General features: G+C 58.2%; 1 protein-coding gene across 3 annotated transcripts; it reads right to left on the bottom strand.

Moving 5' to 3' along the window:
- Nucleotides 1-279: 279 nt before the first annotated feature.
- On the bottom strand, nucleotides 280-22,297 carry Tmem201 (transmembrane protein 201). 3 transcript variants are annotated; one of them, XM_078025227.1, is made up of 11 exons: nucleotides 22,121-22,297; nucleotides 15,929-16,049; nucleotides 15,110-15,304; nucleotides 13,586-13,762; nucleotides 12,130-12,476; nucleotides 11,387-11,590; nucleotides 5,772-6,004; nucleotides 4,104-4,175; nucleotides 3,290-3,589; nucleotides 1,868-2,005; nucleotides 280-708 (listed from the first exon to the last, which is right to left on the bottom strand). In XM_078025227.1, exons 1-11 carry the CDS (start codon nucleotides 22,231-22,233, stop codon nucleotides 611-613), a joined length of 1,998 nt encoding a protein of 665 aa, XP_077881353.1. In that variant the 5' UTR covers nucleotides 22,234-22,297; the 3' UTR covers nucleotides 280-610. The 3 variants fall into 3 exon arrangements, with proteins under 3 accessions (XP_077881353.1, XP_077881354.1, XP_077881355.1); XM_078025228.1 differs by having other exon boundaries at nucleotides 13,592-13,762; nucleotides 22,121-22,296; XM_078025229.1 differs by lacking the exon at nucleotides 22,121-22,297 and adding an exon at nucleotides 20,789-21,795.
- Between the last annotated feature and the right edge of the window lie 3 nt (nucleotides 22,298-22,300).

Genomic DNA, 22,300 nt, shown 5'->3' with positions numbered 1-22,300 from the left:
AAGAAGCCAAGGACCAGGGTGGGGCGGGGTGGGGTCCGGTCTCCTCTGAGACCTGCAGTTCATGTGGGGCTGAGGACCTGGAGGGCAGTGTGGGCGGGAGGTCCTAGCATACAGGCTGCTTCCTGGGAGGTCACCAGAAGTCACAGAATAGGGAAGTAGGGGGAGGGTGGGTGCTGGAACTGAGCCCTAGGCACCCAACTGCCCACTTTGCCTGAAGCCAGCAGAAAGGGAAAAGGGTGGGGCAGTGACCCAGGGACCATCCCAGGGGCTTTCTTCGTCTTTGTGGGGCTCCGAGGTGGCCCCCCATGCCAGGGGAGTACAGTATGAAGCAGCCTGGCCTCGTGCTGCAGAGACAGTAGTTCTGGCGTTCTGCCGGGTGGGTGGATGACAGGGAGGGGCCTCGGTTTCAGGGTCAGAGTGTCAGCACCAAACACACCCCGGTCAGCCAAGGGGGTGGCAGGCGAGGATCGCGGGTGTCCTGAGGACAGGAACGCATGACCTGGCAGGTCCAGGCCCTGGAGAGGGGGGAGGCACAGTCCCTGGGAGGCTTCTGAGGCCGGCAGTGGTGGAAGCAGATGGCACCTGGGCTCCGCCCTCCAGGACTCCGAAGTCAGCGCAGGCTCTGGTACAGGTAGGCGGAGGTGAAGAGGGCGTTGGCGGCCAAGCTCACAGCCAGGAGGCCCCGGACCAGGGAGGGGCCAAAGCGCCCTGTGCAGGGGGAGACACCAGTCAGAGGAGCCTTGGAAGGGCCACGGTGGCTGAATAGCACCCAATCTTCCACAAGAGGCGGTTTTTGGGGCCTCAGTGTCCCCCTCCAAAGGTGTCCCTACGACGGAGGACCTCGGCCCTGCCGTCCTCCATGGAGCCCTGCCTCCCTGTAGGTGCACCTTTGAGCTCAGGCCGGCAGGCAGCCCAGGGCAGCCTGTGCCATGTCCATCCCTGGGCAACGTGGGACAACCACGTTATTTTCACAGACAAGGAAATAGGGGTGTGGGTCACCACCTGGCCGGGTCTCAAAGGTAAAAAGATCTGCCTCACTCAGCTCAATAAAAACCCCTACTGTGGGCCTGTCTGTCCTCCTCTTCACGGGCCCCCCCAGGGGAGAAACTACGTTAATCTCTGCCAGGGCCCAGCCAGCCAGTATGCACAAGAGCCAGCAGGGCCAGAGCCAGCAGCTTAGCACCCTGCTGTGGGTCCGAAGCCTGTGTGCTCTCGCCCACCCCCACACTGTGCCGCCTCGAGGTGCCCAAGCCCTGCAGACCAGCCCCAGGTGGGAAGTCTCTAGTGTCTGCCCGTCCAGCTTGGCAGCCGCAGTCATGTGCAGCCGCTGAGCGCTGGCAGTGTGGCCAGTACAGCTGAGGAACCAAGTTTTTTTTTTTTTTTGGGGGGGGGTACCAGGGATGGAACCCAGGGTGCTTAACCACTAAGCCACACCCCCAGCCCTTTTTGTTTTTTTTGAGACAGGGTCCTGTGAAGTTGATGAGGTTGGCTTTGAATCTGTTATGCTCCTGCCTCAGCCCCCTGAGTTGCAGGAATTACAGGTGCACACCACTATACCCGGCCCAAGTTCTTAATTTTATTTTAGTTCAGTTAAATTTAAATAGGCACCTGAGGCCACAGACTCATTCGGGAAAGTGGAGGCCTGGACCTGTCCTGGCAAGGAGGGGAGGCCATTTGCTGAGTGCAAACTCTGGATCCAGAGGCACTGGGAAGAGTCCACTGGTTGGAGGATGGTGGTACCCTTGAGGGTTCTTTCTCCCAGTGTCACAGGCCCTGTGGCTCTAGGCCAGAGCTCTGTACCCACCAGGAGGTGACCTTGCCTTTGGCTCTGTCCCTTCCCATGCCCTCCAGCATCCAGGGAGCAGACCTTTCCAGGCGGCGGCCTCCTCTGAGCACCCTCTGGTGGTGGTGTCCACTACACAGGTGGACGACTGGGATGACTCGTCCTCTTTCTTGATGGAGAGGCTGCTGCAGGCACTGCCTCTCTCTGGCACTGATCTCATGTCTGCAAAGAGAAGGGTGCGTGTCTCAGGGGTGCTCACAGCTCACCCCCAGGGACAGATGTGGGCAGCTCCACTTCAATTCCAAGACGTGATCCTTGGAAGTGGTGGGCCAGACTGTCCCAACCCCTCACCTCCCCTGGGCAGTGGAAGGCTGGGTTCTTGTTCAGACCCTGTTTGTACCCTTGCTGCTGGCTGCCATGGAGTAGCTGGTTACAGATCAGGTGCCCAAAATGCCCACAAGTGGGACCTCTGGAGGGGGAGGTGGACAGGCAGCAGGGCAGCCCCAGGGGCAGGGGACCCCTGCCTAGCCGTCATTCAGCCAGTGTGGTTGGAACTTTTGCATTATTAGAGACACAAGAAATCGGCGCGTTTGCATGGAGTCCTAGAAGCTGAAGCCACACAGCTGTGATCCCAGTGAGTGGGAGGCTGAGAAGAAGGTAAATGAGATTGAGGTCAGTCTCAGCAATTTGGTGAGACTCTTTGTCAAAAAATAAAAAGCTCTGGGGATGTGGCATAGTGGTTAAATGCCCCTGGGTTTAATCCCTGATTAAAAAAAAAATTTTTAAAGGAGCCTAATATAAAAAAATTTTCTTTTCCCCAGTGCCGAGGATTGCCTGTACATGCTCAGCAAACACCTTGTGCTGAGCTACACCCCCAGTCCTAGGCACTTTTTATTTTTCTTATTTGCAGTGTTGGGGGGTTGAACCCAGGGCCTCATGCATGGCTAGGCAAGTATTCTACCACTGAGCTCCATCCTCAACCCAGACCTAAAAATTTTTATTTTTGGTGCTGGGGATTGGACCCAGGAACACTTTACCACTGAGCCACATCTCAGCCCTTTGTGTTTTTTTAGACAGGGTCTTGCTAAGTTGCTTCGAGCCTTGCTGAATTGCGGAGGCTGACTTTGAACTTGCAGTCCTCCTGCTTAGGCTCCCAAACTGCTGGGATTACAGGCATGCACCACCATGTCTGGCCCTAAAATTTTTTAAATGCTTTGCAGTACAAGAGCATTTGAGCAAAACAAAAACATCTATGACAAGACACGGCCTGGCTGAGCATGACTGTGTTCAATGGGTCCAGAATGGAGGACCCTGAAGGTCACTTGTAAAAGAAAAACATAAAAATAGCTAATGTCCCAGGGGTTCAAGGTCATCAGAGCCACTTCACTGAGAAGTCTGGAGCCTGGGAGAGTGTCCAAGGACAGGACAGCCCCCTTGCAGCACCGATGGCCTCTTGGAAGGTGAGCTGAAGGTTGTACCTGCACGTGCTTCGTGCCCCCCACGTACCCACAGTGTGCTTCTTGTCCCGCGTGGGCTGCCTGTGGGAGAGCTGAGGCGGCTCGATGGTGAAGAGGCTGCCATTGTGTGGGGAGTGCTCTTCTGAGCTGCTGGGGGTGTTGGGGGCCTCCCCAGGGGGAGAAGGGAACAACAGCAGCTTCTGTCCCTTGAGGTTGAGCCGGGCGGGGCTGATGAGGGGCCTGCGATGGCGCAGGGAGCCATAGCTGGAGGCCAGTGAGCTGGCCACCGAGGGCACCGGGGAAGGGAGTGGCGAGGTGGGACAGCTCCCCGACAGCAGAGAGAAGTAATCTGCAGGGAGGGAGGACATAAGAGCAATGACGGCAATGCAGGGATGTGTCACGGCCACCCAGTCCTGGTGCTTCTCCTTCCTTAACCCAGGACGAAGGGGAAGAAGCAGACGTGGGGGACAGTGGGAGGCCCTGCTGGAACCGAGGAGGGGCGGTCATGGAGCCTCAGCCACCTCGGTTTCTGTCCGAAGCCTGGTACCCCCTTCAGCGGAGAGCAAGGCCTGTGTAGAACAAGCTCAGGCCTGACTCTAGGTCTCCCAGCCCAAGCGCGCTGGAGGCCGGAGCCCAGAGTACAGCTCTGTCCACGGCCGACAGCACACCCTGATCCTATAACCCGCCACCCCATTTCACACCACAGGAAACGGGGCCAGTGTGGCATTCTTGCCCAGGCCTGGTGTGAGCACAACTCGGTTGGGTCTCACAGCTCATACTCGGGGCTACCCCACTCTGGAAACCCGGGGCCACCCTGGCCCCAAGACAGCTTTCCTGTCCCCTCTCTTGGCTCCTGTTCTTACCTGAAAGAGGAACCTCCCCGGGTCGAGACATCCGAGATGGTGGGCGGCTCCCGCTGAACAGGTATCCTGAGTCTGACAGAAAGAGGGACAAACTGCACAAGGCCTGTGACCAGAGCCACCACCTCTCACCCGACCCACCTGCACTTTCACCCTGCTCTCCCCAATCGCGGGCATTTGAGTGATCCCTCAGCCACCACCCAGGTACCTTGGCATATTGCCATCTTGAAGATGAAGAAACCGGAGCCCTGGTGGGCCACAGGGTGAGCCAGCGGCTGGTTCAGGCCTTCCACTCCTCATCCCATGTCCTCCTCCCACACGAGGCCCCCATCTTCAGCCGTCTTGAGCTCCACCTTCCCCACTGCCCTAGAGCCAGCCGCCTGTGTCGGACCCCATGGGACACTCTACTTCCTCCTCCCCAATCAAGTGCACCCAGAGCAGGCCCAGATCCAGGATCTCATGTCCTCCAAATGACCTGCTGAGAGCTGTGCGGGAGACCTGGAGGATGCCACAGACCTCGTGGTGGGGACAGACTGCTGTTCCCCTGCCCTAGGAGCTCCGCAGGGTCCATCCCAGTGTCCTGCCAGCCCCTTCCCCTTCAGGCCAGCCCCTGTGGCTGGGTAAGGGTGAACACGTGACCCAAGTGTGCCGATCAGTCCCCCAGGACCAGGTCTATGGATGCATCGACAAGCCTGGGGCTCAGGAATGTCCTCAGAACAGTTCCCTGCAGGGGGACAGGCAGCAGCCACTTTCCGCCAGCAGCCTGGCTCCTGGCTGGTTACACAGGAACACCCAGAGTGTGGGACTCTGTACCAAGGGTCATCACCCTTCACCAGTCCTCTGAAGGCCTTGGACTGTGTCTCCCTGGGGAACGACAGGGCGACCCTCACATGCTCTGGAGCATGGTCACTCACACAGCCTGAGCTTAAGGGCTCAAACCCAGTTCTCAGCCATCAGAGGGACCTTGGGCAAGTCACTAGGGAGCAGAGGGGCTGACACAGAGCCACACCCCCCTGCCTGGAAGAATTGTTGAGGGGCTTAAGTGAGATTAACCAAGATGCACCCACATTCTGCCTTAAGCTCCCCTGGCACTCAGAAAGCCACCTGCAGGGGACTCCACTGAGAGTGAGGCTTCCCAAAGTCGAGCGGGGATCATTCAGACACTCTGGGTCCCTGAGCACATTTAAAACTGAATTAATTTACTCGTAACTTAGAAGATGCAGCCGGGAAAGGTGAGGGTGAGACAAAAGTCCTTCATGTCAGGGACAGTTGTTGGTCCCCCTCAAAGTCTGGGAGCAGCAAGTGCTTGCCCAATGTAACTGACCTGAACAGAATCCCTGCCCTGGGGGACACATTTTCCCTTCCCCAGGACTTGGCTTAGAACAGTAGATTTTAGAATGGTAGAAACAGGAGGAAAAGGCAAAAGCCAGCAAGAGCTCACATTTATTGAGTCCCCAGGGTGCCTGTGGCCCTTCCAAGGCCCCTCCGTGTACCCCTTCATTTAACCCTCTGACCATGCTGTTCCTGTCCCGTGTTTCGGAGGGAAGCAGAGGCTGAGCGGGATTGAGGCCAAGGGCAGCTGCTGAGCAGGCCCATCTGTCCTTACCAGATCCCAGTGCAGCTGTCCCTAGCCTGCGCCTGCCCACCAATGCAGACATGCATGCCACTTACCTGCTCGAGTCAGAGAGGGAATGGTTCCCAGCGAGAGGGCCCGGCGGAGGCGGCCTGGCAGTGAGGAGGGCGAGGCCCGACGGGGAGACCGGAACAGTTGCTGGTTGGCGAGTGGCAGGAAGCCGGGCGGGGAAGGGATGAACAGGGACGGTGAGGAGCCTGTGACGCTCGGGTGCGGCATGGCCAGGCTGGGGCCGGAAGGGAAAAGGCCGGCAGAGTCTCCAGGAAAGCACCTGCAAGGGCCCATTGGGCACCAAGAGAGGAAGAGGGTGAGCCTGGAAGGTTCTGGAGGCAGCCTGCCCAGCAGGGGCCCATGCCCTGTCCCAGGGTATGAGGGGGCCTTAGTCGGGGTCCCACAGGAGGCGTGCATTAGTTAAAGCAGGAAAGCAGTCGTCCATTTGCGCCATTAGGAGCAGGTGGCTGAGAGGTGGCAGCATGACTCCCCCCACCCTGCATGCCCCTCCAACCCCTCAGGCTCACAGCAAACTACCTCCACTACAAGTCTCAGCATTAAAGTGACACTGTCGCCCTTGCTGACCTCACATCAACCTGGTGCCCTGAAACAAAAACCCAGCTGTGTGCCGTGCGCTCTGTGAGGCTCTGTGGACCTGGGCTCCTTCCTTCCACTTCCTGTTCTGTGTCCAGAGATTCCCAGCAGAGCAGCGGAGCCCAAGAGACACCCTGGGTGGTCTCCCACATGGGCTGGGAAGCGAGAGAGCATGGGGAGCCCTGTGCATCCTGGGCACGGTTCCTGCAGCCCTCCCCGGGCTCCCCCTTGGGAGACTGCCTTTTGCTCTCTGCTGACACTGGATGCTCTGCTAAAGCCCCCTGTGGCGCAGAGGGAGAGGTGGCCAGGCCTGGCACTGCCAGGCTCTCAGGGGTACACACCAAACTCAAGCTCAGAAAAGACCCCTAAACGACCATGAGGCTGCCCGAAGGACAGGTGACAGTGTCTCTTTAACTTGAGAATGGTACAAATCACACAACAGGACGGATGGCCCCAGGCCAGAAGGTCAACCATGCTTCCGATTAAGGCACCCGATTACAGGGGGGAGAGGACAGAGGCAGTTAATACATTAGTCTGCCATCTGGACGGAGCTTTGGGCGTCCAGCCTTACCTCAATCCCAAGGGACAAAGGAGCCCAGCAGACAATGTGGCAACAGATGGGCAGGTAGGCTCAGGCCTGTGGTGAGGGGGGCTGGCTACTGCACCCGTGCTGTCCCGACTGAGCACTCCTGAGCTACCAAGATGCCACCACTCTCCTGGCTATTCCTCTCCTCTGTCCCTTTAAGTTTTATAAGGTAAGGACGGGGACAGCTGTTGACTCCCTGGATAATCACGTGACCATTCTGATCTTAGGCAAAGAACCAGGAGGCCACCTGGACTTTAGAACCAATGGTGAGACCCGGTGTTTGCAAATTAAGGCAGAGAATCTGCAGAGGGGCCTGGTCAACTGGGCCCAGGCTGGACACACCCCTGCTCCACCTGCTGACTCGTCCTTCAGACCTGATGCCTGGCTCCTTGCCCCTAAACTCTGGGGAGGGCTCTGCCTCCAAACAAAAAAGATTTTGCAGGCTGAGGGCGCCACTCGGGGGCAGAGCATTTGCTGAGTGTATGCAAGGGCACAACACCAAAAAATAAGGTTAAGAAAAAAAGGTTTTGTCTTCTCGTTTTAGGAGTGTACATCATGTGGTAGGCAATGCAGGGCAGTGGCTGGGACCGGCAGGCTACAGGCCCCAAGGCACAGAAGCCTGGGTAGGAAGAGACTGGGTGCTCAGCCCTGCTGGGGAGTCAGCAGACAGCATCCCGTCGGCAGCAGGCTGTGGGTCAAGAAGCCGAAGCAGGCCCCTCCAGCAGGTGGCAGCAGGACTCTGTGCTGGGCCTCCTGTGACCACTCCTCTCAAGGCCAGAGCCAAGGGTGACTCTTGAGCAGAAGACCCCAGGGACAAGTGAGCTGGTTAGGGAGGCAGAGAGGAGAGAGTATCCCTATCAGGCTATGGGTTTTGGAGGCAGCCAGCTGGGACCAGAGGCTCCTGGCCCCTAGGGCCAACACCAGAAGGAGCAGCTGTTGTCTTGTTAGTGTGTTCCCAGGTTCCCCAGTACCTCCTCACCCCCAGGGCCACCCCCTACATCTCCCAGTTGAACCCGAGAATCCCAACCATCTGACAAAGATGTTTCTGATTTTGGTGCCAAGGAAAATATTGGCACTGTGGGGGGGCGGAAGTCTACCCTCTTGCTGTGATGTGAGGGAACGTCACTGGATAAGTGGACTCTCACAAAGCCCGAGGTGTGGTCTCTATTTGGGCCCAATTCTGCTCTGGACAAGGGTCTCCACGGAGCATCCTTCTGTTACAGGGGCTCTGGCTGTCAGGCTCCAGAGAGCTGTGCAGGTACGAGTGCTCATGTGCTCAAACCCACCTCAGAGAGGGACTCGGAGCCCGAGATGCACTTCTGTGTGACCCCCAACTCCCCAGGGTGGTGGCTGTGGGTGGGGCCAGCAACATAACTGATACAGAAGCCACGGCCTTCTCCTGCCCCGCCTCATCAAGAGCAGGAGAGAGGTTATGTTTTAAGCAGCTGTTTATTGAGATGGGAAAAATATGCAGCAAGGCAAATGAGGAAGGGTGGCCCCTGAGCCATCTGGTGACATTGTCACCAGTTCCCAGATCTCCCACTCAGACTTCTGTGTACACGCCTACACCCCAAACAAGCCCTCCCGCTGCCCCAGCCCTGGCAGAGGCCCTTCTGAAGAAACGTGAAAGAAAACAGGAGAAGACGCGTGGTACCTGACGCCACCCGGAAGTAACAGGGCCGGGAGGCATTTATTGAAAACACAGCATTCAGATCATGTCGTCTACGGCCAGGGTGTGTTTACAGAGGTCGGGGTCACTACACAGTCATCGACAATGCTACACAACAGGACAGAGGAGACTGGCACCTGTCGCAGATCGAGGACACAGGCCCCTTCCTGGCAGGGCGGGGCCGGCTGAGGGGTCCTGGAGGATGGTCCTGGCAGTCTGCTCCAGGGCCCACTCGGCGGGGTTGGGGACCGCAGAGCCAGAGGGTGAAGATGGCTGAGCCTACCTCTCCCACATCTCAGCAGGGGTGGTCACCCTGACCTGGGACGTTCTGGCAGTGGGCCCCAGGCCCCCTCCAGGGAAGCCTGCACTTCCTCAGTTGCCACTATTGATACCAGAAGGTGCCGCACTTGTAATGGAAACTTCAGCAGACAGTTAAAAGTCACACAAAACTCTAAAGGCCAGGAATCCTTACTCGCATGTGTCTCTTGACACCCCCTAGAGGGCAGGAGACACATCTGTTTGGTAAGGGATCCCTGCCAGCCAGAGCTGGCTCCGGCTCTGATAAATAATTTAAATAATAAACACATACATCCTGCTCCTGCCCACCGCCAAGAGCGCAGAAATCAGCACCACACTGTCAGCTTGGAGAAAAGGAGATTCACATCACACCAAGAGCACGCGTGGCTGACAGCCTGGCCCTGCCACCTTCCTCCTAGGCGGCTTCCCAAGGTGGAAGGACAGGCAGGTGAGCCTCCAGGCGGCTTGGCCCCCCACTCCTCACTGCTGAGCACAGGGGCATGGCCGCCTCCACCTCTTTTCTGAGGGGCTTTTTATCTCACTCTGCAGCAGAACAACAAGCCGCGTCCAGCACGGCCAAGCCTCGTGTGAAGTCACAGAAGGCCACAGAAACCCAGATGGTCTCCTGCCCTAGCTGGGCTCCCCTCATGCAGAAACTGAGCAGGATGTGAGCTCCTACTGTCCACTATGGAGGCTAGAGGGTGGATGGCCTCACGGGATCCTCGGACTTAACAGCTTACAATGGTGGGGCCTAGGTACGACTCTCCAACTCCACATGGGGCGCCATGGTCAAGCTGACCAGCCATCTCCCACCTGCCCATCTGCCCCCCAGACCTAGGCAGCTGGTGGCCCCTTTGTTGGGTGTGGCCCTTACATGTGTAATCTGCTTTTGCCCTCCTGGGCTCTGAGGCAGAGGGTGGAAGAGCTGGCAAACTGTAGGCCACTCACAGCGGGGCTTATGTTGAGTGACAAGTGGCAGGACAGACTGGCCCTGGAGGGAGTGTACAGCCTACTCAGGGGCACCACAGGCTACATGCCGGCAGGCCCAGGCTGGGCCCACGCTCCTGCTGGATCCTTGCACACAGCCTCAAAGCCAAGGTCTATCTCCACATTTGGACAGCACCCAGTTCTCAGAGCATGTCCACATGTGCTACTTCATGTAACCCTTACATCCCCAGAAGCCACATCCCAGGGCCCTGGAGAGGGGACCACCTATTGTTTTGGATGGTTAATCAAGGCTAGGAACAGCAGGGGCCTGGCCAGGACAAACAGCTAACCAGGAGCCAGGTATGGCCCTTCCCCGGGCAGCTTTGGGGGGCAGCATCCCAGGCAGCCCTGCCTCAGAGTGAAAGGCAAGGCTGAGGCCCCGTGGCTGCCCTCTGGGGAAGTGGGGGGCAGGAGGTACGGCACCCTGCATGAGCTGCTACAAGGAAGTCAGTGGGTGACAAGGCAGAGAAGGACGAGGTGGCAATGACCTGGGTCACTATGAGCCTCTGGATCCCTTGGGCCCCTGACCTGCATAGAACTGGGGCAATCTGAGCTTCTCTCAGGCAACACAGGGAGTGAGCAGAGGAGCTGGGGCATGTCCTAGGCACAGAGCAGAGCAACGCCGATGACAGCACTCAAGTCCTGCTCTTGCCAGCCAGAGAAGGGCAGCTTTGGCTCAGCTGGCAGGGCAGGGTGTGCATGTGGGGTGCCCAGTAACTAACTTAGGAGCAGAGACTATTAAGACTCTGCACCCTGGGCAATCCCAGCACAGCCTGGCTGTCAGGAAGGAGCCTCCTGACTACATACAGCAGCAGGATTTTCTACTATCCACCTTGGGATGGGGCTCACCACACAAATCACGGTCAAAGCCAGGTCAGGCCCAATACTACACTCCGCATTCCTGGGGAAGGAGGCCGAGGGATCATGCAGTCTCCAGGAAGGTCTTAGAGCAGGAAATGGGGTAGTGGATCAAGGGACAGACCAGGCAGGAGGTCCTATGCAGGGACAGGGTGGTGATTCTGTTCTAGTCCTCACTCACCCAGAGTGGCACCTGCCCTGCCAAGCAGCCTGAGTGGACAGGTCACACAGCAAGGGCTCAGCAGGTAGCCACCATCACTGCCCTGTACCAGGGGCTCACCCGTGGGAGCTGGAGCCAGGAGAGGGCCATGGTGGTGTGTATGTGCGTGTGCCTGCAGGGTTAGGGCTGGGGTCAGAGGCAGACTGTGAAATGCTGCTCATGTTTAGGTCACTGGGGCTGTGAAAGGGTCTCAGGCCAGAAGTCGTGGTAGTGGTGCACAGTTCCTGGGCGCTTGAGCAGCACCTCAACTGGGGGATGGCCTAGCGGTGCTGGGAAGGAAAGAGGGGGCAATGGAGAGGCTGGACTGAACTCAGGGCTCTAGGCTGGGTGGATGGGAAGTGAGACAGGTAAGAAGAGAGAAGACTGAGGGGTGTCTGTTCCGGGCACGAGTTGCACCCTGGACCTGTTCATCCATCTGTCCTCCCCCCGCAGTCACTGCTGCTTCTCTGACCTTCGGGGCCGGAACCTCCGTGGGCCCGTTGCTTTTCTTGTTGCCACAGCTGCAGTGAAGCCCACCAGGCAGCACAGGGATGTGGTACTGAACTTGAGTGTGTCCAGCCAGCTGGGTGAGGCCGCCTGCAGGTACTGTTGGGCCAGGTGCAGCCCCAGCAGCAGGGCCCAGAGGCAGGTGGAAAAGGCGTCGATTCTTCGGAGCCTATGGGGGGACAGGAGGGGCAGGTGAGTGCCCAAGAGGCAAGGCAGGAACCCTCAGCCCCCTCCATCCACACTGGGCCTTGCTCAGAGTGCAGAGTCCAGAGCCAGGGGGATCCCTCTTCTGGCTTACAAGCCACCAGCCCTGGGCCAGCGCAATTCCTAAGCTGGTGAAATGGGCTAAGGAAACCTCTTGAGCCACTGTGTGGACGCAGCAGGTGTGGACCTGCTACCACTCGAGAAGGAAGCATGGCCCAAGAGCACCTCGCCTGAGCCCTGCAGCCCTCAGGGCAGGTGGTCAGCATCACCTGATTTACAGGTGGGAGCATGAGAGAGAGAAGTGAAGTGTTAGGGCCCAGCTCACAGTGGGCAAGTGCTGGTGACCCTGCCCCTGAAAGGCAAGTCATCTGTTATCCTGTCTCACCTGCCAGACTAACAAGTCTCGTCTGGCTACATGGTGGAGTTCAGCCCAGGGCTGTGCACCAACAAGGCCTCTCAGCTCCCATCCCTACACAGCAATGCAGAGCTTGAATCCCAACGTACCTGATGCGGCCAGCCAACAGCATGGCCAGCAGGCAGGTGAGCAGGCCCAGCAGTACAATGCCCATCTGGTGGCTCTGCCCAAAGGCCCAGGCCTCAAGCAACTTCTCTGCTGTGTGCTCGGGCAGCAGGCCCAGCAGCTGCCGCCAGCCCTCAGCCCCAGGGGCAGTGCCATTGTCCGGCATGGCTGAGCCATTGCTGCCAGGGGGCAGAGCTGGGGGCAGGGCAGCTTCTGGGGTGAAGGGGTCACTGGGGCCATACAGCGTAGCAGTCAGCAGGAAGGCACAGGCCAGGAAGGCCAGAGCACGGAGCAGGATGACCTGGACTGGGGCCTTCACTGTAGAGAAGCTCTGAGAGGGAGGAAGAGAGTTGGGTCAGCAAGTGCCACCAACAGCCACCTGTGCCCTCTGGGGGGGTGGAAAGTGTGGGGAGGGGCTGGCCAGGGCCCTATGACACCCACTCGAGAGCCCGATACTCAAGAGATGCCCTGTTCCCACACCCCTCAGCTCTGTGTGGACACACCACTGGCTTGTCCCACTCCTGCCCCCACCTGGCGTGGGAGGGGCACCCTCCACCACGCTCACTCTCCCTTTAAACAATCTCTTCCACATTGTAGGGGCCTTTTTCCTCCTAACAAGTTTCCAAATTTACTTTGTCAAGTTCTCACTTGTGCTTTTAACTAGCACTGGAATAACCATACAGTTAATGCTGGCAAAAGTTAAGTTAAACAGTACAGTCGAGCCATTCAGTCAGAATGAGAACCACAGGTCTGACAAGGGTCCACCTGGTGTCCTGCTGTGGGCCAGGGACCCAGTGCAGACTGTTAACCACACCAAGTACCCCAGGGCACATCTCAGGACACGAGAGGTCGGTGTTTATTTCTAAATCCACCTGCTACTATGTAGAGTTAAGGTTTTGTTTTTTTTTTGTGGTGCTTAGATCAAATCCAGAATCTTGTATGTGCCAAGAAAGTGCTCTCCCTCTGACATGCGCATCTATTCCCTCATTTTTCAAATGACCAGAATATTTCATTAATTAAGTACTGTGATAACAGTTAATAGTTTCAGCCAGACATTCCCAGGTTTAAACCCTGATACTGGTGCCCAGCAGGTGTGGCAGGTGTGGGGCTCTGTGCAAGCCTCTCAGCCTCCCCAGAGTTGTAGGAGTCACAGCACCTAAGAGTAACCACGGAGGCCATTATGAGGAATGTACATATGATGCCGAGTAAGTGCCACTCAAACCCATGCTTGGGCATGTAAACAATCCAAATGTCATGGTCCTGGTCACTCTCCTTGGGAACACACACATGGCTGGTGACAAAGGGACTTGGGGGGCAGGGTGGGAAGGGGGTTCTAGGGGAAGGTTGTTTCCCCAGGAAGGGTCACCGAGGCCCAGCCCTCTGGCAGGGGCTTCCCATGTAGACCCAAGGCCCCAGAAGCCCACGATGCCAGTCTCAGACCTGTACCTGGGCCTGGTCAGCCTCCCGGCGCCTGAACTGGTGGCTAAGCAGCAGGGCCCGCAGCTGGCGGTTCTGGTGCTTGATGTAGTACTCCACGGCTGCCTGGCATGGCCGGCATAGCTTGTACATCTGCTCCAGGTGGTGGCGGTACACCTCGATCTCCTCGTCGTATCTCCCCTGTGGGTGAGGACAGAGGCTTGGGTCTGGGGGCACCTGAGCTCCCCTGGTTCAGAACCAGGTCCTGCCACTTACAAGAGGGTGACCATGGGCAAGTACTCCCACTCTGAACTGCCTGCCTCTCTGCCACTGAATGGTGATGCAGGCGCCCAAGAGTGAGGGACAGCACAGGGCAGGGGCACAGGTGACAGCAGTGTTCTAACAAAATTGCTGCTCCAAGCATGTACCTGGAGGTCAGGCACTGAAGAAGCGCTGCCTGTAGCAGTCCCCACTCCTGCCTGGAGCTCCTGGAAGGTGGGTGACCTACAGGAGGCGGTTCTAGGCTACTGCTGGAATCAATCCAGCAGATGGGCAACCCCAGCTCAGGGACTGCCCTTGCCCTTGACTGATGGTCTAAAATGCATTATAGCTGCTGGCTAGGCCAAGGCCTTATTGGGGAGCTAAAGGGTTCTTTGGGCTTCTGGAATAGCCCAGAAGACAAGTCCTATCTCTACCATCCTCAGAGATACAGCACTGTACCTCCAATGTCTTATAGTCTGGAGTGGCCTCTTGAGGAGACCAAGCATGTCAGAAAAGCCATCTGGTGCCAGGTCCCCTATTCCTCCCCTTTCTGCAGACCCTTCCCTCCTTGCTTGGTCTGAGCTCACTCTGTTCTCTCCCCCTCCTAGGCTGGACCTGAGAAGGCTGGTGTTCCTGGGCTTCAGCTGGGATCTGCCTCTGAGGTCATAGGACCTAGGCTAGGCAGCGTCTGGGGATAGGGTTCAGGAGGAGGAATCTCTGGATCTCAAGGAGGAGGTCGAGGGGAACAAAGCTCCCAGCTCAGCCCAATTCCTAACTTCAAGTTTCTTAGCAATACCTAGCTTCCTTCCTCTCCCAGAGCTCTGAGTGTTCCCCACCAGCTCAGAACTGCCCTTGCTGGGCTGAGGTATAGCTCAGTGGTGCAGCACTTGGGTTCAATCCCTAGAACCCTTCTCCCCCAGGAACTGCACAGGCTGCCAGTGGGTAAAGGGACCTAGAAGGACGGGGACAGGATAGGGCCCAATGGAGTCCAAGTTCCTTATCTCTTTCTGTCCAGGGACAAAAACCCCTGGAACAGCAATCCCTGGGGTTTCCACTGGTGTTCCTGGGCTGAGTCCCCGGGCAGCATGGACAAGACAGGGAGAGCAGGCAGTTTGGCTCTAGTTGAGAATGAAATCCCACTCCCTGGAATGTGGCCAGACCAGGGTCAGGGGAAGGGGCCTTGGGTCCCCAGGGACAGAAAAGCTGCTACCTGGCTGAACAGGGGCTGGAGGAGCAAAGCTAGCCCCAGCCAGCACCTGTGCACCTCGGCCCTGCCACCCTGCTCACCTCCTCCCGCGGTGCGAAGGCGGCCAGCTGCTTGATCTTGGTGGTCTGGTGGTGGCTGCACCTTCTGCACAGAAGGACTTGGCTGCTCACCCACTGCTGCGGCTGTGTGGGATCTTGGGGCACGCGCACGCTGCTCACCACGTGGTTCAGGTGCTCCATGTACTGGGCAGGGATCGGCTTGTTGTAGTCACCGTTCTGTGGAGGAGTGTGGGCATCCTGGTTAGTGGGGAGCCCACTCCCAGATCCTGGCTGGCTCAGCTAGAGGCCGCTGCAGGATGCTTCAGGATCTCAGACATTCCCACTCTTTCTCTATGTGACAGAGCAGCAGCTTTTCCTCGGACACCTCACGGGTGCTGGGGCAGGGCCTGCACACACACCTGGCTCTGGCTTCATCGCTCAGAACCCAGATTGTGAACAGTGGCCTGTGAGCGGGCTGCCTGCCTGCTCTGTGAAGTCTTACCGGAAATTGGCCACTCTCCTTCATTCACATATTGTCTGTGGTGGCTGGGCAGTCGAGCAGCTGTGACGGACCACACTGCTTGTAGAGCCGCAGATTTGGGCTTGCCTCAAGTCTGCCACTTGTAATGGCGAGATAGCTGACAAGCCACCACGGCTCCCTGAGCCTGGTTCCTCCCCCACAAATAAGGGTGTTGTGCCAGGACAACTGTGAAGCATGCGTGAGATGCCAGCACCCTGCTCACGGTCCAATGGATGGAGATGTGGCGGCCACCAACCCTGGGATGGGCCAGGGAGCAGGTGGCTTTGAGTTGCTGTCTCAGGAGCACCAGCCCCACCTGCCCGCCTGCCCACGGCCCGCACCTCCTGGAAGCCGTTGTATTGCTCGCAGTGGGGACAGTCCCAGCAGTTGCGGTTCCCATATGGCACCAGTGTGTCCTGGTTGCAGAACCAGCAATTGACCATTGTGTGCGTTGGCTTCACCCTGTGGACCAAGGACAGTAGATTCAGTCCAGAAGCCCTCAAGACTTGTGAGAGGGGAGGCCACCCAAGCCCTGCCCCAGGCCACCAGAGAAAGGACAACAGAAGCAGGATCCCAGCTGGAGACGCAGATGGGCTGCCAGAGGAAATGGCGGCCGAGGGAGAGTGGAGAGAGGAACTCAGACTCCATGTGCTGCGGCTGGACCAGAAGGACCAAGCGAGGGGGCCACAGCTGACAAAGCCCCTCCCAGGAAGAAGCTGGAGACTCTCCGGATCCAACAGTTCCAGCACATCCACATGGGGACCTAGGGCCACCAGCTCCCCCCCCCAACCTGGGGCCCAACTCAGGATGGTCCCTCCCCAGGCTGCGGAAATGGTGCTCTCCAGAGTTTTCTAAGGGAAGGGAGTCACCCGTGAAAAACTCCCAGACTTTCTGCTTCCCAGAAAAAGTCCCTGGAGTACGATGGCCAAGGAGCAGGGACTAGTGACAGCTGCTGGGCCAGGGCCCAGCCTTCCTAGTGAGGCAACAAATGTGGGCAGGTCCACAGTGGCCTTCCCTGGTCACACTTGTGGTGACAGGTGGGGGCTTCAGGATAAGCCTGGCCCAGACACTGGGGAATCTGTGTTCTGGGTCCCCTGTCCCCCTCCATCTGCTTCATTGGCTGTGGGGTGTTGTATGGGGGAGGGGGGCACAAAACAAATATACAACAAACTCCTCAGTCCCAGAGCCTAGAAGGAGGGGAGTGAAGGAGGCAGCTGGGAGTTCTTACCTCCCAGCTCAGGGCCCACGTCTGTGAAGCAGGAGCTTCTGCACATTGCAAGGGCTCGATGGCATAAGATACAAAGGGCTCTGCCAGCCAAGGGACAGCTCTGTCACTACTCTTATTACTGGTCTGGGGGGACAGTAGCTCCAGGGAAGAAGGGCACAGCTGCTGCTGCCTGGCCTTGCCCTCCTGTGCCCTCCCATCGACTGACTATGGGCAGGATAAAGTGGTTTCATCACCTGTCGCCTGGGGACAAGAAGGCTGCCCTCACGGCCTGTTCCTGGGCAGTGCTTAGGAGGCTGGGCCTAGAGTCAACCTCATAAAACGTAGTGATGTGGGGGTGGGGAGGCCAGAGGGTGGCCAGGGTATGCCACTGGCAGCCTCTGCCTACACCCGCTTCCTACTCTGGCCCAGGTCAAAGCCCTCATCATGACAAAAACCAGCTGCATCTTGTCAACAGCACAGGGCTAGCAGGCAAGGCCTGAAGGCAGTGCACAGGGCAGGGGTGGCTCTGTGCTCACTGGCATGGCCTCCAGAGAGGGTCACCCAACTTCCTGGAATCCCTACTTCATTCCCTCACCTAACAAACGGGGGACACTAAGACTCACTGCCCCAGAATGGCTGCTGGGAGGACCCAACCAGAGAATGTAGGAAAGCACCGAGCACGGCAGGTGGCCCATGCTCAGCGCCAGTCAGCTTCACTGGGCACCAACAATGGGGCCAGTGTGGCTGGAGGCGTGGAATCTCTGCAGTGGTGGTCTGGTGGCCTGGGCAATTAGCACTCGCTGTTTATTAATTTGTACTGCTTTACAAGCCTCTCTGTAGTTGTGCATGGGGGTGTGTCCTGACAGCTGGTGACCAGGCAGTGTGACCTCTCTCACCACTCCCCCCCATGCCTAGGACAAGGCTCTACCTGTCTCTAGGGCCCCTCAGCCACGGTTTGTTTGAAGGGGAAGACCACCCCCTGTGCCTGCCCTGGGAACCAAAGACAGGTGAGCAGGAGAGTGGCTCCGGCTGCCCAGGGGGCCTTCAGAAGCCCCTCCCATCCAGGGAGCCCCTGCCAAGGAAATGGCTCAGGGCCCTAGAAGGAGCCCAGCCTAGAAGGGAAGGCAGGAGGTTAGCCTTTGTCACAGGCCAGCAGCTAATCTTTGATGGGGGCAGAGATATTCTTTTGTGGCCACAGTGGCTGTTGCCCACTCTGGCTAGGCAGTCTCCAAACCAACAGTCGCCTCCTAGCCCCAAAAGGTCTGAGGGTGGCAGTGAGGGGCTACTGGTAGAATCTCAGGACCCCTCCCACTAGTACAGCTGCCTCCCAGGCTTCAGACATCAGCTGCGTGGGTGAATGTGCCAGCCCAGGCAGACCAGGCCACCCTGGCCTCGAGGCCTCCCTCTGCCAGGCCTAATGCAGCAGTAGCTGAGCCAACCTCACCTGGCCTGGCTTCTGCTCAGAGAAATGCCCCGCCCCACCTCACATTTCCCTCATAAACCCCGGGGCCCACTTCTCTCCACCCAGCCTAGACCACCCCACAACTGGTTCTAGGACACAGCGTACCTAGCAGGTTTGAGGTGAAAAGACAAAGTGACACAGGCAGCCTCAGGCCCACAAACCTTTTAGGAGGTTACTTGGGGGCTTATGGGTGGGCCTAGAAGGTACTCTCCTAGCTCCTGACACCATTATACTAAGCTCTTGGGCTGCTGGAGGGGCCTGAGGCAGTCATGGGGCAGAAGCATAGCCCAGAACAGAGGGGAAAACTACGAGCAGGAGGAGTCTCTGAAGAGGCTGGCGCTCCAGGAGGTCCCCCCCCCCCAGCGTTACTCAGAACAAAGCTCCTGCCCTGAGGTCTCCCCACAACTTGAGTTCCTTGAGGCCTACCTCTGCCAGGCTGCTGTGTGTCACACAGAAGAGACACTGAAATGGCTCAGCTGCCATCCTGAAGAGCTCCAAGTGCATGCGTACACTGGTCTCCACCAGGCTGAGCAGCACACAGCCTGCCAGAGGCCCAGCCCTGTCACTTTGACCCTGGGCACTGTGAGCAGGCTTGGTTCCCTCACAGGCCCAGGGAGAGCTGGCCTCACAGGGTGTCTCTCTTGCCGTCCACCTGCTGGGTGGCCACGCAGATTACTGCATCTGCCCTAAGTATCCAAGGAGCCTCTTGGCTTACTTCAACCATGATGGCATCACACTGCAAAGCACACCAAAGTCCACAGTGAGGCTACCAACACCAAAACAGAAACCCCAAGTTCTGCCCCTCGGAGGACAGACCTGGCTTGGGGCGGCTATTTGCCTATCAGTTCACCAAGCACCGTGCAAAGTTTACAGAGATGCAAGGACTAGCACAGTGCCCCACGTGGTCCTGCACATGAGGACAAGAATGACAACTCAAAAGGCAGCAGGAGACAGATGCCACAGGAAAGTAGCCAACAAGCAGGGCATCTGCTGTCACCCTGAAGAGCAGGTGTGCTCAAACCAGGTATGGTGGTGCACACCTGTAATACTAGCTATTCTGGAGGACGAGGCAGGAGGGTCACAAGTTTGAGGCCAGACTGAGCAACTTAGTGAGACCTCAAAAAACAAAAAGGGGTGGGGATGTAGCTCAGTGGTACGGCACTCCTGGGTTCAATCCCCAATACCAAAAGGAAAAAATACCCCAAACACAAACAAACAAAAAAGAGTGGGTGCGCTCAACAGCAGGCAAAGGTGGGGACCATGTGAGGTGAATGCACCCAAGCACAAAATCTGCGCAGCTTGGGTGGGCAGCCCAGGACATAAGTGGCGAGAAGTGGACCTGGCAACATGAGGGTGCCCTATAGGGCTCTGTTGCACCAGAGGCTGTGCTACACACTGGGGGAAGTTGCCTCCTCTTCATTCCCAAACAGAAGATGATCCTAATAAACCCCAACGTAGTGCCAGGAGCCCCAGGCAGCATGTGACGGGTGCAAGGAAGTGTGTGCTTGCAAAGGGCAAATCCTGGACACGCAATAAGGTGGGATGAGACATACCAGAGCAGCAGAGTCAAGGGCTAGGGGGTGGCACAGGAAGCCACGGGCGGTCATGGCTGCCTGGACGGGGTGAGCAAGCCCAGGGAAGTGTTATTTGGGCTGTGCTGCCTGTGAGCGCAGAGAAGCAGCCCAGGTGCTTAGTGAGCACACAGAGCATGAGGCTTGGTTGACAGCTGAGGCGTGGACATAAGGCGGGGCTCTGCCACTTACAGCTGGGTGATGCGGGGCAGGAAGACCAACCTCCCCAGGACTTTGTTTTCTGGCCCTTTGGAGTTGATGCCTGAGGACAGCTCCAAGTGCTTATGGCCCCACTATCACCACAGTAATGGTAGCTGATCTGGTCGTTAACAATAATCAGGGTAAGGGGACTCATGGGGGAGGAAGCCACAGTTATTGGACTTGACTGGGGCTCTGGGGGACTTTAGAGAAGTGACCACTTCTTGGGCATCTCAGTGAGGCTTAAAGCCCAGGGTAAGGCTGACCTAGAAAGAGTCCAGAGGATGCTCCCTCCACATTCCTCCTCAGGGGCACCTTCCTGCCCTCTGCCATCTCTGTGCTAAGCCTGCAAACACTGAGCCCACCAAGCCACCTTCCAAAAACAACTGTCCTTTCATGCCCTCCTTAGGGTCATTCAAAACCCCTGCTGTGGCCAGAACCAATGACTCCTCACTGTCACAGTTTTCTCTCTGCTGGAGGGAGAAAGGTGCAAGCAGCCACTTGCTAGACTGTTCTCCAGGTGACACCCAATGCCCTCTGAGGACATTGAGAGCATCCTGGGAAGGACCAGTCCTTCTCTGTCCAATCAACAGTAACAGTTCCAACACTACACCTCAACCCTCTGGTGTTGTTCAGGGACACGAAGGGACTTCTGGGCACCCACAGCACAGCTCACCCTGCACCTCACCAAGACCTCTCATTTTGTCTTGTTTCTGGCAGAATGAAAGCCATGGCTGACAGGTCAGGAAAGGGAAATTGGTACCTGGGAACAGTCACAGCACAAGACATCCAAGTGTGTGGCACAGTGAGCAATCCCTAGTCATATGCAGCCACACTAAACCCAGGCGAGCAGGTGCAGACTCTGCTCCTCGGCTGTGCTCCCAATCCTGGGCTGCCGAGGTGCTGCTGTCCAGGAGGAACCTGGCTCTGCGCCAGCTCTGCTGCCCACAGGCCCTCTGTGTAAGAAAATGACTGGTTCAGACCAGCTGGTCCTGCAGGCCCCTCCAGCTTCCAGGAGCTGGGCAGGAGTGAAACATGTGGAGACTCAGGGTGAGCGACCTTTGAGTTTGGCTCCCTCAGTTCCCCAGGAGGCAGCCCCTCCTCCAGAGACACCAGACACCTCTTCCTCTTCCAGAGGTCTCTGTGATTCGCCCAACCCACTCCTTTTTGCCTGTCTCTCCTCTGAGAATGTTAAGGAAGGCTCTCCAGTCACGCTTTTGGATTCAAGCTGCAGCTCTGCCACCTGCTGCTGAGTGACCCTGGGCAAGACCCTTTGCACCCTTTACCTTTGTGCATCCCTTGCTGTCTTAGGATGGGTCTCACAACTCCACTTTCCTCCCTGTGCTCAGGGAAGGTGGATCAGTGGGGAAACAGTTGGCTATTTCCGCCCCCAGGCCTTGCTGAACCAAGAGGCCATTCCACTTCTATGCCTGACCATGGAGTCGGATGGAGAAGCCAGATGTGAATGGAGGGTCTGCATGATCTCGGCATGGCAGGGTGGAGGACGGGCCCTGTCCATCTCAGCCACTTTCGAAGCAGCTTGGCTTTGCCCATCTCCGGGAGGCAGTCCAGGAGTGCAGGTTCCAGACACAGGCAGCAGTTTTCCTGACATGGACCTATCTGGCTTGCTGTCTCTCGGCTTTTCCTGGGGGAAGCAGTGGTAGCCTGAAATGGCCGATGTGAGGAGTGTGTGGCCCGAGCCATGACACGCAGAAGAGCAAGTGCCAGCTATTATCAATGCATCAGACGCGCTGCCGGGGGACCCAGGGCGGAAGGGGCTCAGGGCAGGCCGCCAGGGGGCAGCGACCTCCGGGCCTGCAGGGCGTGAGGCGCGGGCGCTGCGGGCGCCGCGGGCGGAGGAGCCCGCAGCCCCCCAGCCCGCCGCTCTCGCCTGCACCCCACACTCTGGAGCCCCCGCCCCCGACCAGGCTCCCCAGCCGCTTCCCCACTCGGTTCCAAACCCGGTCTTTTCGGGGCGGGCGTGGGGCTGCAGAGCGGTCCCGCGCGTTCGCAAGCAGGCCGGTCCCCGCCGCGGCCTCCGCGGGACTGGGGCGGGGCGGCGGCCGGGCCGCATGGGGCCGGCCCGCGCACTCACCTCCGCGCGATCCGGTAGAGCAGCACGCCGGCGGCGGCGCACGCTGTGACCCCCAGGCCGCCGGCCAGGCCGGCCGTGGGGCAGCGGGCCAGCAGCGCGCTCACTCCTTCCATGGCTCCCGCGCGGGCGGCGGCGGCGGCGGCGGCGGGCTGGGGGCGCGGGCCGCAGCGGTACGCGGGG

This window comes from Ictidomys tridecemlineatus, chromosome 11 (assembly GCF_052094955.1).
Source record: "Ictidomys tridecemlineatus isolate mIctTri1 chromosome 11, mIctTri1.hap1, whole genome shotgun sequence".
NCBI lineage: Eukaryota > Metazoa > Chordata > Mammalia > Rodentia > Sciuridae > Ictidomys > Ictidomys tridecemlineatus.
The sequence above is the reverse complement of the archived record's forward strand: the minus strand, read 5'-3'. Positions and strand labels throughout refer to the sequence as shown.